This window comes from Panthera uncia, chromosome B4, assembly GCF_023721935.1.
Source record: "Panthera uncia isolate 11264 chromosome B4, Puncia_PCG_1.0, whole genome shotgun sequence".
Lineage (NCBI taxonomy): Eukaryota > Metazoa > Chordata > Mammalia > Carnivora > Felidae > Panthera > Panthera uncia.
The window spans coordinates 117,051,001-117,065,866 of record NC_064809.1 but is presented as its reverse complement, the minus strand read 5'-3'; the positions used below and the strand labels follow the sequence as shown (position 1 = coordinate 117,065,866).

At 37.2% G+C, this 14,866-nt stretch overlaps 1 protein-coding gene across 1 annotated transcript in view; it reads left to right on the top strand.

Annotated features, from left to right (window-relative positions):
• The window catches only part of LOC125919902 (ankyrin repeat and sterile alpha motif domain-containing protein 1B-like), a 234,025-nt gene that overhangs the window by 131,216 nt on the left and 87,943 nt on the right, over nt 1-14,866 (top strand). Inside the window, exon 5 of the mRNA XM_049626711.1 lies at nt 6,172-6,270. Coding sequence (XP_049482668.1) covers nt 6,172-6,270 — 99 coding nt within the window. The remainder of the gene's footprint in view (nt 1-6,171; nt 6,271-14,866) is intronic.

Sequence of the window (14,866 nt, the reverse complement as noted above, 5' to 3'; positions counted from 1 at the left end):
TTGCGCAATACTTTGAAAATAAATACCTGATTACTTAACTTCCTCCCCACTCTGTCTTTCCATAGCGTCATAACAGATGTTTCAAAGGGGATATAGGCCTGAAAGATAAAGAGGGGGAAACTGGTAGCATAAAACGCATTGTAATCACGTTCGCTGCTAAATAGTGATCCTAAAAACTAATTCTAAGATATAAGTTATTTATTAAAATATATACCTTACATATATAAGATGCTCTCTAACTTATTGCTCAGTGATGTGACATTTACTTGAATCAATAATCCATGTGGTCTTAAGAACTTAAAAAACTCTCTTCCTAAGCTAAGAATGTGAAGATTTAGTTAAGTTTTGAGCAAGAAATTCCCTTGCAGTAGACAGAATATTTTCAAATGGAGGGCTAAGGTAGAGAGGTAAAAAATATACACTATTTTCCTCCACTGTCATTTCATTCATGTAGGAGAGGGAATTAAAATTGGAAGAAGCACACACACACACACACACACACACACACACACACTTTTTAAATTTTTAAAAATAAAATTGGAAGAAGCACATCATCCATTATCTGATCACTTATGGTACCCATATTTCTGTCTGATAAACAAAATAAAGCTTTGTTCCAACACTGATAGGGGAATTATAAATCTGGGACTTATCCCAATAGTTACCATCCTAATCATGCAGAAAAGGCATGTATTGGGTTTACTTGTAAGTTGATATCAAATTGACTCAAAGCCTTTATAGAGGCTAAGAGGCAGCATTATTCCAAGAATATTATATGTGTGTCTCCATGTGTGAGTTTGCAAGACCTTACTATCATTCTATTATACAAATATTCTCTTTTGAATATTTCAGGCCATACAAATTGTGGAGAAGAATCTAGTTTAGTTAATTATAGAGCAAAAGAAATTTTCTCCAATTGACAGCATCCTCTTGATTTTTTCAGTCTTTGACTAAAGAGAGAGAATAAATAACATCCAACTTAAGCCTATATTAAAAAGAAACAAGTTCCCTATAGTCCTTAAATATGTTTCCCTAGCATTTGTAGGCACTTATTATATATAATATGCAATGTGAAGGAAAGTTTGCTAAATCAGTATGATATGATACTGAGGTTATGAAAATAAGAGGAGCTCTGAGAGAAACAAATGATTAATTTAGATATATTTGAGATGATTTCAATAAATAGCTGTTCTATTTCTTATGTAGAATTAAGAACAAAACACTGCTTTTTATTCTGTTTGGTCATCTTCTTTGCTTATCACTGCTGGAAAAAATCTAATACATAAAGTATGCTCCCCAGAGTCAGAGAAATTTCAGTTTTCAGTGCATAAAATACATTATTTTTCCTCATTCCATGACTTAAGAAAGCAATAAAGACCCCCTGGATTAGATATTTCTTGTCAGTAAAAGAACAGCTATTCTAAAAACACTGCCTTGGGCCTTTGATCCTTCTATTAGGTCATTAACTAAGCAACTTTATCTACTCATTATTATTCCCTAAGCGCCTTGTGCAATGTGCCTGGTAGCATGCTAACAAAATAATAAATTACTCCTCAATTGGGCTTGTCATTTTGATAGCGTATATTTCTAGCCCTGTAATAAAGAAACACTAATGAAAATAGAATGGCTACTATTTTTTCTTAATGACTGAAAAATCAGAAGAAAATTTGCTAAACGTCCTTAAATTTTATGTTCATGAACTTTGACTAAGAAGCACATCAATTATATCCTAAGGATGACTCATGAGTATTTCTGACTCCCTGTTCTGATTCCCTTGTGATCCCCATTTTTGCCCCATCTGTGTGATTCAACTATAGTTTAAATGCCTTTAATTGTGGAGAAGTACTGTCTAGTAGAATTTTCTAAGATAACAGAAAAATTCTCTGTTTGTGTTGTCCAGTATTGTAGCCACCAGCCATGTGTGGCCAATGCATTTTTTTGAAATCAGGTTTGAAAAGAATCAATTGGATATGGCAATTTAGAAGTCTTTCTTACCATTTGGCAGAGACATTCTATGGAGTTAGTGAGGGTAAAGGCTTATTGTAGTGGGTTGAGAAGTAAATGGGAGATGCAGAAGTAGACACAGCACGCGTACTGGGGATGAGGAGGTAGAGAGTGCAGTATAGTAGATGGTTAAGCAGAAGACACACATAATGAAGCTCTACTCCAAAAACCATTGATCTAGCAGTCATGTGAAAAATGAATGGAGGAGGGAGAAAGCTAGAGTTTACGTTCAGCTATTATTGAGGGAAAAAAAAAGCTGGGATTTTTCTAACATTTAGTGAAGGCAGGTGATAACATGAGAATAAATTCCAGCTCCCCAGGAAGAATGGAAATGTTTATTGTCCTTGATGGCACATCTGTTACCCAAGTGCAAATGAAATGGTTAGTTGCAAGACGTGAAATATTTTATTTTTCTCCAAAAAGCTGTAAGAATCCATGATATTACAAAACTAAGGTATTCTATCATTTATTTTAATAAGAAATGTTATAAATTCCTACCTAGTCCTGAGATTAATTTGTCAAGAAAAAAAGTGCATTCTTGCACTTCTCTGTAATTACTGTTGACCCTTGAACAATGCAGGGGTTCAGGGTGCTGACCTCACCCCCCACACCTGTACCGTGCAGCCAAAACTCTGCATATAATTTTTGATTCCCCCAAAGCTTAACTACTAATACCTTCTGTTGACAGGGAGCCTTAGTAATAGCATTAACAGTCAATTTACATAGATTTTGCATGTTATGTGTATCATATACTGTATTTTTATAATAAACCAGAGAAAAGAAAATTTTATTAAGAAAGTCATAAAGAAAAGCCAATAGATCTGCAGTACTGTACTGTATTTGTTTTAAAAATCAAGGTTTAAATGGACCCTTGCAGTTCAAACCCATGTTGTTCAAGAGTCAACTGTACTTCTTAAAGCTATCTTTAGGTTGCAAGTTCTGAAACACTAAAATGTAATTGCAATGTAAATGTAACTTCAAATTATACAATCTATATTTATATGTAAGGATACTAATCAAAAGTTGGACATGACTGAAATCATACCGCTTTAGAACTGAATGAGTATTCATTGAACTACATTTTACGGGTGAGGACCATGAGGCCTAGAAATAATACATGACTTAACCAAGTTTACCCAAACAAGATTTAGATCCAGATCTTCAGACTCCAAGCCTACTGGTGTTTCAAAAAAAAAAAAAAAAAAAAAGACTGGCTAGATGATGCACAGGATATTTCTGGTATCTCTATATATTACAATAAGAGAGAAAATAGAAAATTTCTAACAGCATGCCTCATTGGGGACAGTGAATCCTTTTCTTTATGTTTCCAAAATTAGTACCATTTCCCCTTGGGCACATTCTCACCATTTGCACTGTGCTTCCCAAATTTTCACTCATTTTTCAAAAGTGTTTGGTAATTATTCCATATGCTAGGAAATTTGCCCCAAAGAGATGTCTAACTTCCCTACAATTTTTCAAAAAGGTTCTTCCTACTGAAGATAGAGAAGACAGTATATTGGTAGTTTAGAAGAACAGTGGTTTTAAGGATTTAATTTTTCAAATAATTTCAGTATTCAAACACTAAAAACAAATTCTCAGGATTACCTATAGATATTAGGTATCTATATTTACTGAAACAGAAGACACAGACAGAAGACAAACACAAGACACATCAGAATTCTGGTCTGTCTTGTGTATGCACAAAGAAACCAGTACATTTTGTATGAGCTGAAGTTGTAGGCTGGTAATTTAGCCCATGGAAAACCTGGTAGTGATCTAACACATAGATGGACAATGTTTTTTGTTTCTTATTTTTTGTCTTCTGATTTTGTTTTTTAAGATCCTTTTAACTCCTTTTGGAAAACCCTTTAGAGACTAAAAGTCAAATATAGAGTGGTATCATATATCCTACTCATGACATGCTAGTCCATTTCTGAAAATAAAAACACTTTCTCAAAATGAAGCCATTTATATTCTTAGCCATGCTCTATTGTGTGCACAGAGTAATTTCTTGAGAGCAATGTTTCCTGTGGCATTTTGCCAAGACTGGCTTTATTTGTTTTTCATTAGGCTTTTCATTATCATGCTGCTATATACCTGGCTCGTTCTGCTTCCTCTGAGAAGGCCAGGGTAGCTTAAGCATAGGAATGATACCATGAGTAGGTGGAATGTTTGTGTCCAGTGAATGCCCACTTTAAATCTCTAACTATGGTACCATTCTTACAGCTTTAATCTTTCTAAGAACAATCAATTATCCATTATAATGTAGTATGATATTAAATTGTTTATATCCATCTGTTCTGTCCCTGTACAGAGAAAGATATTAGTCTCACTTTGTACCACACTAGACTGGCCCATCCTCCTTTATTATCTCAGGAAAAGGCATCATGATCCACCCCCACTGCCCAAGACTAGAACTAATGTGTGTCCTGCGTTTCTCCATCATTCAATATATTCAGTCACTGAATCAAGCTTCTTGATAGTTTTCAAACCACCCATTTCTTTCTATCTCCCATGGTCACCACCTTGGTCTAAGCCCACATCGTCTCTCGAACAACCGCAGTAGCCTCCCAAGAGTCTCCATGCTCTGAGGATTGCCCTTTCCAATTCACTCTCTTTTGCTTTAACTGTCTATCAGCACCACCGCTCTCCATAAATATGTGTTCTGTAATTTCTACTCATAAGTGCTTTTGTGTTACACATTAGTAGGACAGTTTGATTTGTTCAGAAGAGAAGTGATCCAATTCTGAGCTTCTCTACAGACCTCTCAATTTAAAGGAAAACTCTAGCTTACAAACTACAAAAGACTAAAATCTTTAGGTACAAAATAAGCAATTTATAAATTTTTGTATTAGAATATTAATCAAAGGCCTAAAAAATCATTGAAATCAGAGAATTTCAGGATTAGGTTGGTCCTTGGAGACCCTGTAGCTCAACTTTGTCATTTTATAGGTAAGGAAACAGAAACCCAGCCACAGAATCTAAAATTGATCTTTCCAAATTTGAAATATCATCATGTAACTCCTTTTCTTAAAATTTGTCCGTGGCTTCCTGTTACGGTCAGGATGAAGTCTGAATTCCTCAGCATGGTGTACAATGTCTGAACAGTCTGCTTTGGCTTACCTTGCCAGCCTTACCTTTTGTTCCTCTCTCCAACTCAGCCAAGAAGCCAGTGCTTCCAAATGTGCTGTGTTCTTTCTCACCCATAGGACATTGCACATAATTCCACTTTTGTCCTTCCTCTTTTGAGTGCTAGGTCCTAACCAAGCTTCAGTCATGATCTGCACTGAAAACAGTCATGAACTGAAAACACATCCTGGATCCCCTCAGGGCCCCCAAGCACGTGCTACCACCATAGCATATTCACAGCATCTTAACTGAGTTTGAAAATCTGTTTCCATACCTGGAATGGAAAGAATAAAGACAGGGGCCTGCAAATTATTCATTGTTGTATCGCCATATCTTGATCAGAGATGTCTGGCATTCAGTGTTTTAAAATTAATTATTCTCACTTTTAACGTGCCTAGTATGCTATAATTTTTAATCAGTTTTCTTCTCAAAATCTATTTTAAAAATTGTTTTTATTATTTATATATTTTTTGAGACACAGCACATGCACAAGTGGGGAAGGGGCAGAGAAAGGGGGATAGAGGATCTGAAGCAGGCTCTGCGCCCACAGCGCACAACCCAATGTGGGGCTCAAACTCACGAATTGCAAGATCATGACCTGGGCCAAAGTCGGACACTTAATCAACTGAGTCACCCAGGTGCCCCTCAAAATCTATTTTTAGGGGAAGACAAAACTGATTCATTCATATCAACATATAGGCAGATCACTGATGATCCTAAACAGCAGCTCTTCCTAGAAGCATTTACATTCTTCCAGGAACAGAGTTTGAAGCCACAGGAATGAATCCCCAATGCAGATAACCCAACCATAAATAGTAAGTCATGAAAGCATTTCTGGGGGGAAGGAAGCTTTCCCAGAACCTTCAACTCAGTCACATAGGTGACCTCTTATTTGCCCTCACCCTCACTGAAGAATGACTGTTTTGTATGTAGAAATCAGATCACTTGTTGGTTATTTTTCTCTGCATTAAATAAATCATTATTTACCCATAGTAAAAATGCCTGAATTAACTTGTAACATTTCTGGCTTTGTTTCAGGGAAGTAATGTTATGGAAGATCAGGATTTATTGGAAATTGGAATCCTTAATTCTGGGCACAGACAAAGAATTCTACAGGCAATCCAGCTCCTTCCAAAGGTAAGCAATGCATTCTTACCCTGGCCCTATGTACAGCAGTTTTGAGTCCAGATGTGCAAGGGTTATTAGTACTTAGGACAACATTTCTACATTTTGATGCAACTCCCAAAAGCCATTCTTATTAGGTCCAGCCAAACATTCAGACTCACAAGACTACTATGGGCCATGCTTGGCTTTAGGTTTACCAGAAGGATGTCACAGAGGAAACTCCACTGACCATCAGGGCACCTTCAGAGTTTCTCTTCAGTGACAGTCCTTTATATTGGTACAAACATCAGCACAGGCCCCTCAAGTGACAGCTCAGGTACAAGAAGACAAAATCAATATTGGATGAGTGTGAGAATGGTCCTGGATTTGAAGTGTCATGTCCCATAAGAGGCAATATCTCTTGTACAATTCTGTAAACTTAGCCTCCAGGGGCAAGGAATCTACCTAATTATAAGCGTCATCACTCGAGAAAGACCAAAGTATCACATCCCCATCAGGTATTTGTAGTTCATGTATAAATCCTCCCAGTCAAGATGCAATTTGCCAACCAAGGTGGCATTTTAACTGTAAGCACTGTTACCTAGCAACAGAGTTGACCTTCTGTTTCCAGATAAGGTTTCATAGGAGCCTAAAGCAAGAGGTAGGATCCTAGCACTGGTCTGCAAGATATGTAGGACTTTAACTGATAAGGAAAGGGAAAACGTAGCAGAAATCATATAAATATAAATATAAGTTGCAAGGAGTATTAGGAGAATAGCGATACTGTGTGATTTAAAATGCAATGGGATTTGCACAACAATGTGAATGTCCTCAATCATTGCCACTAAATTGTACACTTAAAAATGGTTAAGGGGGTAAATTTTATGTTTTATTATTTCACCACAGTTTAATAATTTTTTAAAAAAGAAAAAAATCCAATGTAATTAAAACAATTAGAGAGTAGAGAGTATAGTCAGAGATAAAGCAGTAAAAGTAGGTTGGGTTAGTTTGTGTCAGGCTAAGGAATTTGAAATTTGTTTTGTAGACACTAGGGAACAGACATGACTGGACTGCTTTAGGCCAGTCAATTTGGGAGGCAGTATACAACAGGAATTAGAAGGAGGAAAAGTTGAAGTTGGGTCAACCAGCTGGGAAAAGATTCAGGGGGCAAGACTGAAAGCAGATGAGCAGTAATACACCTAGATATAAGAACTTATATACTTTGTATTCTCCTCTGCTCTTTTCCTTCCTAATGAGGCTATAATTTCTCAGAATGAGAAAGATAAATATTAACCACTGTTTCTAAGGAAGTGATTTGATGAAATTTGCTAACTGACAGTGAACTGAGTTTCTACTGATAGAAAGTTAACACTTCTGCAAATTCAAGGAGAGTTAAGCATACAAAGGAGTTGCATCATACAATATTCTACAGTAAAAGGAAAACAATAAAGTGACCTTAGAACTAATTCCAGAAGTAATTCTTATAAGCGTATTGTTCACCTCACTACTTTTGTATCTTACAATATTACTTCCTCAGCAAGTTGCTCCTCATTCTCAACAAGGACTTCGGCACTACTGTATCCCCAACACCCAGTCCAGTGTGCAGTGCATCATAGGCACTCAATAAACTAAGTGACTATCCCCTTGTCACAATGCTACCCATCATTTAAAGTTCAGTTCAAGTAGCTCCATATCACTTCCTTTGTGAAACTTCCCCTAAAAGGGAACCACTCCTCTCACATTGGTAATTATCACCCTAGTCCAAACCAACCACCTCTAACTGGACTAGCATGATGGGTTCTAATCTATCATCTCTAAGTTAGACTACTGGAGTCAATTTCTCATTGGTTCTCTCTAGCTTGGATAATTAATTCATAGACACCTAATCTCTGTACTAGTTACCTTTCTTATGACTCTACATTTGAATTTCCACACAGCATCCAGAATGATCCTTCTCCTTCTCAAATGTAAATCAGATCATGCCACACCCTGTTTAAAGTATCCAATGGATCCCCTTCTCACTTAGAATAAAATCCTTATCATAGCCTACAGAAGTCAATAGGATCTGGCCCGTTCCCACCTCTATGACCTCATCTCTCACTCTCCTATTTCCCTAAACTCTAGTTATGTGGCTTCTTCTTGTTCCAGAATATACCAAGCTCATTTTTGCCTCAAGCCCTTTGCATACTGGTCTCTGTCTGGAAAGCCTTTTATTCAGATTTTCACACTTGCTCCTATACATCATCAAACCTCTATTCGGCTACAATCTCCTCACGGAGGCTTTCAGACCTCAAAGTCACACTCCTCACATACTATCTATCACTGTCCTTCCCATTGCCCTGCGTTAGTTTCTCTATGGCACCTATGGCTATCCAAAGTTACATTATTTATTTGTTTGGTTTTTCCTTATTTTTCATCTCTCTCCCAAAATTCAGGACCCATGAGCTTAGGGACCTTGACTATCTTGTTCCCTTCTATATACCCAGCCCTAGAACAGTGCCAATAACATCTAGGTGGTCAAAAAAAAGATGTTTGTAGAAGGCAGGAATACACTGCTGTCTCTTTCCTCGGATATTCGATAGCTCTATGCCTGTCCTGAAGGTACTAATAACACTCTACCACTTCTGACGTTAGAAACATCCTGAAGGCAGAGACAGTGTCGCATCCATCCGTGAATTTCCCAATGTTCTTAGGCCAATACATGTGCATTAGCAGAGTGAAAGAATGAGTGACTGAATGAATGAATATATTCCTCATGGTATTCAAATATACATTTTTTCAAATCAGTGTGCTCAATAAGATATATCTGTAATAGTGTACAGGCCATTTGATAATGAGAAACAGAAGAACCTGAACTCAGAATTATTTGGAGAATAAATGGAGTGTTTATTTTTAATACAGAATATCATTCCCATTAGAGAAAACAATGTAACCGAAACAATACAAAATTAAGCTTTTATCAAGAGGCTGATGCGAAAGTGCTTACCATGCACCCAAATGAGTAGAGAATATATAAAAACATCCACACACGTGTTCAGCAGCACAAACAGAATGTTATAATGCTACAAATTGATGCTTTGCCTTCTTAGGTAATGAGCCCAATCTTCAGATGGTTAATAGTGTAATTTTACTGCCAGCACATTCATTTGCATTCACTCTAACTTTGCGCTGCTGCAAAAGGGACACAATGTCTCTTTGTTGTGTTTATGCAATTTTAGTGTTCAGAGTATCTGTTCTTCATCTGTCACGAAAAATATTCCATGATTGCTACCTGAAATCCTTTAATTAACATATTGTGTTTTGGAATCCGTGAGATTGTTCCTAAACAGAGAAAAGGTGGTTTGCTAAATGCAATCTTGATCTGTTAGCACACTTCAAAGCATGTTTTTTCGTGCTTTATTTGTATTTGTTGTTTCAAGTTTCAAAGACAAAAGTTTATTCCTTTGGTAATAGTGATTTTTCTTTACTGTATCCTTTTTAATATTGAAATATTGGCCAGTGCAAAGGTCTGCATGTTCTCGAGTACATTTGATACATCAAACACGTGGAAAGTATTCCAGTGTTCTAAGCGCAGACATAGTAAGAGCAGTAAGCACATGAATTCGTCTCTTCCACTCATTATTTCCCTCTGTCTTTTATAATGCTTGACCTTTAGTAGCAAAGCTTAATTATCCAGTTTCACCCAATATCCACTTTCCTCACCAACCCCAGTTCAGTCTTTTCTTAGGTCTAAAAGTTTCCCAGGACTTCTGAAGATCAAATTTCACCCTTTTTCTCTTTTTAAGAAAGGAACCATAACATGAGAATGTGACTTATTTTTCACTCTCCTAGAAACTGTAAGCATATTGGACTTTTTCTGTCCCCTAGACTTGGGGAAATTATCTGATTACTTATTTTGCAACACATAATTTACCTTTTCTTAGGTAAGAATTCCATGTGACCAAGTATTTGGATAATCCTCTAAAAACCTTTTAAAAAGGCATTATGTCTTTTGTCCTTTGACAATATAACACTTGGAAGTCAGGAATTCAAAAACACTTTCATTTTAAAGGTTTACAAGACTGTGTCAAAGCCCATATTACGTCAGCTGTCTTAATCTCTGTCATCCTGAATCAAATGTATTCTTGGCACACTAGCAACTTTTATGTCACCTGCCCACTTCTTTTTCAATATTTCCTTTCCTGATATTTTTATGTTTTTTATCTTTTGGATGTTTTGAGTAGTTGTTTATACTCACTATCCCCCCCCCTTTTTTTTTGCTCCCATTAATTCTTCAACCTTCTTGGGTCTAACTAGTTCCTCTGCTACCACTGCACACAAGCAGTGCTAAGGTTACCAGTAGGGAAGAAAGTCCACCTTCACTTGCTTTAGCTGTAGTAGATTCTCATACTCATGTTAACTGTCTTATTGTTGTCTTTTGGCTTCTCCAATATCTGGTTATCTTCATGCATCTCTGACGCTCCCTCTCCTCCCCTGTGCATTTTCCTCAGTTAAATGTTGGAGTTCCTCAAAACTCCCAACTCAACAATATTTAGTGACTAGTAAACGTTGTTATCACAGGACTCTTGATCATAGTACATTTTCTGATATTCACTGTTTGGTTCATCATTGCCATAGCCTACTTCTACTTTACAGCATAACAAATATTTAACATTTCAGCTGCTCATTATCTCTCAGTTCAGTTCAATTTAACCAGTATTTGTAGGGCTACATATTTTCAATTATTTTTTCAAGAATGACCCTGAACACTTCTGGTTGGGCTAAAAAACACCTTTCCTATCCTCATTTTAAGATTTTGGTTAAAAAAAAAAAACAACAACAACAGAGTTATCTGTTATTTCAATAGAAAAACAAGATTCTGTGCTTGTTATCTATTGCTATATAACAAATTACCCAAGCCTTAGTGGCATATAAAAACAACATTTATTATTTCAGAGTTTCTGTGGGCCAAGAATCCAGGAGCTGCATAACTGGGTCCTTGGTTCTGGGTCTCTCACAGAGCTATAGTCATCTCAAGACCCAAGTGGGAGGGTCCCACTGCCTAGCTCACTCTTGTGGTTGTAGGCAAGTTTCTGTTCCTCAAGGGTTTTTGGACAGAAGTCTTAACACTTCACAAGCTGTTGGCCTCTGTCAATTCCTGTCATATAGGCCTCACCATAAAGTATCTCACAATAGGCATCTGGTTCCAACAGTACAGCAAGTGAAAGGACAAGAGAGGGCTAGGGAGATGGAAGTCACGGTCTTTGGAACATGCCATCCTTTTGCCATATTCTATTCATGAGAACCAAGTCACTAGATTAAGCCCACATACAAGAAGAAGTGTTTACAGATGCTGTAAATACCTGGAGGTGAGATCACTGGGGGACCACATCAGAAGACTGCTCACTGCAAATATACTTTATACTGATCCACTTTACAGTCTAGTTTCCATGTCTACATTTGTGGTTAAAGTGGAATAACCCATCAGTAATAACAACAAAAAAAGATTCTTTTATTTCCATGGGCCATCTTTTTTTTATATTTGTTTGTTTCTTTGTTTACTAAATGCTTATTTTTTATTATTTTTTATTTTTTAATATAATTTATCTTCATGGGGCTGTGATATTCACAGTTAGATGATTTAGAAGCCACATTTGCAATTGCCTCTCAAAAAAGAGACACATGTCTCTGGTCTGTAGAGTCAAGTGTGAAATAGCATCATACAATCATACACAAATCAGAGACCTTGGAGATGAGATGAATACACATAAAGACTTCACAATCTAAACAACACTAATCTAAGTGATAACACACAAATCAGAAATCCCACAAAACATTATAAATTCTTAAAACATGTTTAGTCTTTATTGGTGCCTCACCACTGAAAGGAGCATATTTCCATCTATATTAGGAAAGTGAATTGGTCAAAGTCTATTGGACAAGACGTTAAGGATGTTAGCAAACACATTTTTTAAATTTATTTTGAAACAGAGAGAAACAGAGAGAGAGAGCAGAGTAGGGGCAGAGAGAGAATCCCAAGCAGGCTCTGTGCTGTCAGTGCAGAGCCCAAGGCAGGGCTCAGTTTCACAACCTGTGAGATCATGCATGACCTGAGCTGAAATCAAAAGTTGGATGCCACCCAGGTGCCCCACATTTTTAAGAACAACCAAAGCTAGAAGTAAAAGGGACCATGTAACCTTAAGCCTGATTAGAACAAATAGAAGAAGGCAACAGTTGACCAAAGAAACCAACCAACCAAACAAACAAACAAACAAAAAAACCAGCTGGTGAGCAGGACTGTAGAGATAAACTGGCAGGGACTGAGAACTCAAACACTTTTAAGGACAGGACATAGGGAGTGGTAGAAACTGTGGCGAAATAGAGAACACAAGCCCTGCCCCCCCCCCCAAAAAAATACTAGGTTTTTCCCCCGACTTTATAAATAAAACAAAGCACTGGGGACCAAAGTTGGTTATAGCTGTTACAATGGATTCACAGGTTATTTCAGATATCAAGAGAAGTATTATGGGTGTGACATTATCTCAGTTTGGCTTCCTGTCCAAAACTGTTCTCTTAAAGACTCTAGTTCTTTCAAGTTCCTTAAAATTCATATGTGTGTTAATTCTAGTCTTGATGGTTGATGAAGATGTGTATAAGCTTTAGGGAAAAAGTGTTTAACCAGTATAATTTCTTTAGAAGTCTAAAATGGAAGGTTCAGTCTTATTTCCCTGACACTTAGAAAAATGACAGACACTTATTCCTGTTTCTTCTGGTATTTTTCAGAAGGGCAATGACAAAATGTAGGCTGCAGGCACAGAAGCTCTCAAGGTACATTTGACAGGGTAACTTTTCATTCTCCCATGCCATCACTCACTTTCTATCTACCCTCATTCTTTTTACTTGCATTTCTTTGTTTTTGCCAGCTGGCATCTTAAACTTTGTGCCACCCAATGTTGACCTACCAGCCTATGAACATCTGGCTGAAAACATACTCTTCAACAAAATCCCACACACATATATGCACCATTAGCATTAGGGGTCTTAACTTAAAGTTAATACACAATTGGACCCAGAGTTTAGAGTATTCTACTTCCTTTAGGTCTGGTGAGACAAACTGTGGTGGTCTGAGAGTCTTTTCAAGTTCTATTTAGTTCTGCAAATGTCTTATGATTCTGGGACAAACAGATATGCTCACTTAGGTCAGTGTAAAAGCTTACTTACTTCTCAGGGGAAGTGTTGGTGCCATTGGAGAATAGGGAAGGCAGAAAGACTAATTGACCTTAAAGTGAAAACCTTAGGTAATTTGTAGTCTGTAAATCTTAAAGTGAGAGCAAATCATTCAGATCTTTTCTATTATCTCTTAGCCCAGCAACTCTGATGGCCTCTGAAGCATTTTCCTCATGCTTCATGCCTTCTGCTCATACATGGAACCTGTAACTACTCTGTTCTTCAGGGGTACCTTGGGAGAAGGCATGACTGATGTTCCTCAAGTTCTCTGGGCCCTTTCAAATGACAAAGCCCAGTACATACAGTGTATAAAATAACTATAGCTGTTTGGCCTGGACAGATATCCAAAGAGAAGCTGAATGTGAGAGAAGCACGATTCTAACATGTTTACCGATGTACCAACATCCTTCTGCAGTTTCAGAAGGCAAAATGACAGCTGCAGTCTTCCTAAGCTAAAGCGGGGAGGTCTTTTAACATTTTCTTTTAAATGAATTTATCTTGGAATCGTTCATTATGTAGACCACAGAGCTAAAATATCATTTTTACTCATAATCCCCCCCAATATTTATAGAGAAAAAGTGGAAGAATTCTGTAAGTAAATAGGTTTTGATCTATTGCCATCCCCAGCAACTGTCATCCTTCAATTTTGAGAATTCACACCCATTTAATAAAGAACAATGGCTCCCTTGGAATGATGCCAAAATCAGTAGTAATAGAAGAGAAACTCTAATATCTGGGCACTTTCTCTTCCTTACATAATTCTTCCAAGAAGATCACAATTTAGAGCTGCAAAAGACCTTAAAACATCTAGCTCAATATCTCTCCTGAGTCTTTCACAGGTGAGGAAACCAAGTCTGGGTCATATTAAATGACTTGCCCCAAGGCAGATTGTTTCTAAGTGACAAAAGTGGCACTGAATCCCAAGTGTCTGTATTCATGACAATTGCCTCCTGGGTGAATACTGTGCTCTATCAGAGACCCAAGGCTCTGAGAATGCTTGTGTATATGGGACAGAAACTGTAAAAGGACAAGAAAGGACCAAATGACTAAACGTAAGAAAAGGAATTATTTATAATATTGGGCTTTTTTTTAAGTTTCGTGTTTAAAAGGTAGTTTTTACAACCTCCATACATCACTAAACTCCCTTTTCAAGGGTGGAAGGGAAGGATTGTTCCAGGGACCCAAAAGCTCTAGAAAAGCAGGAAGAAAACAGACATGAAAAAGAAGAAAGGCAGACATAGACCATGTCCACTGTCCAGTGGCCCGTGGGAGTCAAACCACTTGTTTACCCCTGAAGGTGGCCTTAGAAAAGCTTTATTAACAGTAGGCATTGCCGTTTCAAAGAAGGAAAAGCATAATAGAATAAAATAAAATAACTGAAATCATTTATTTTCTTCTTTAATCTGGGTAGAAAGGAAGGAAA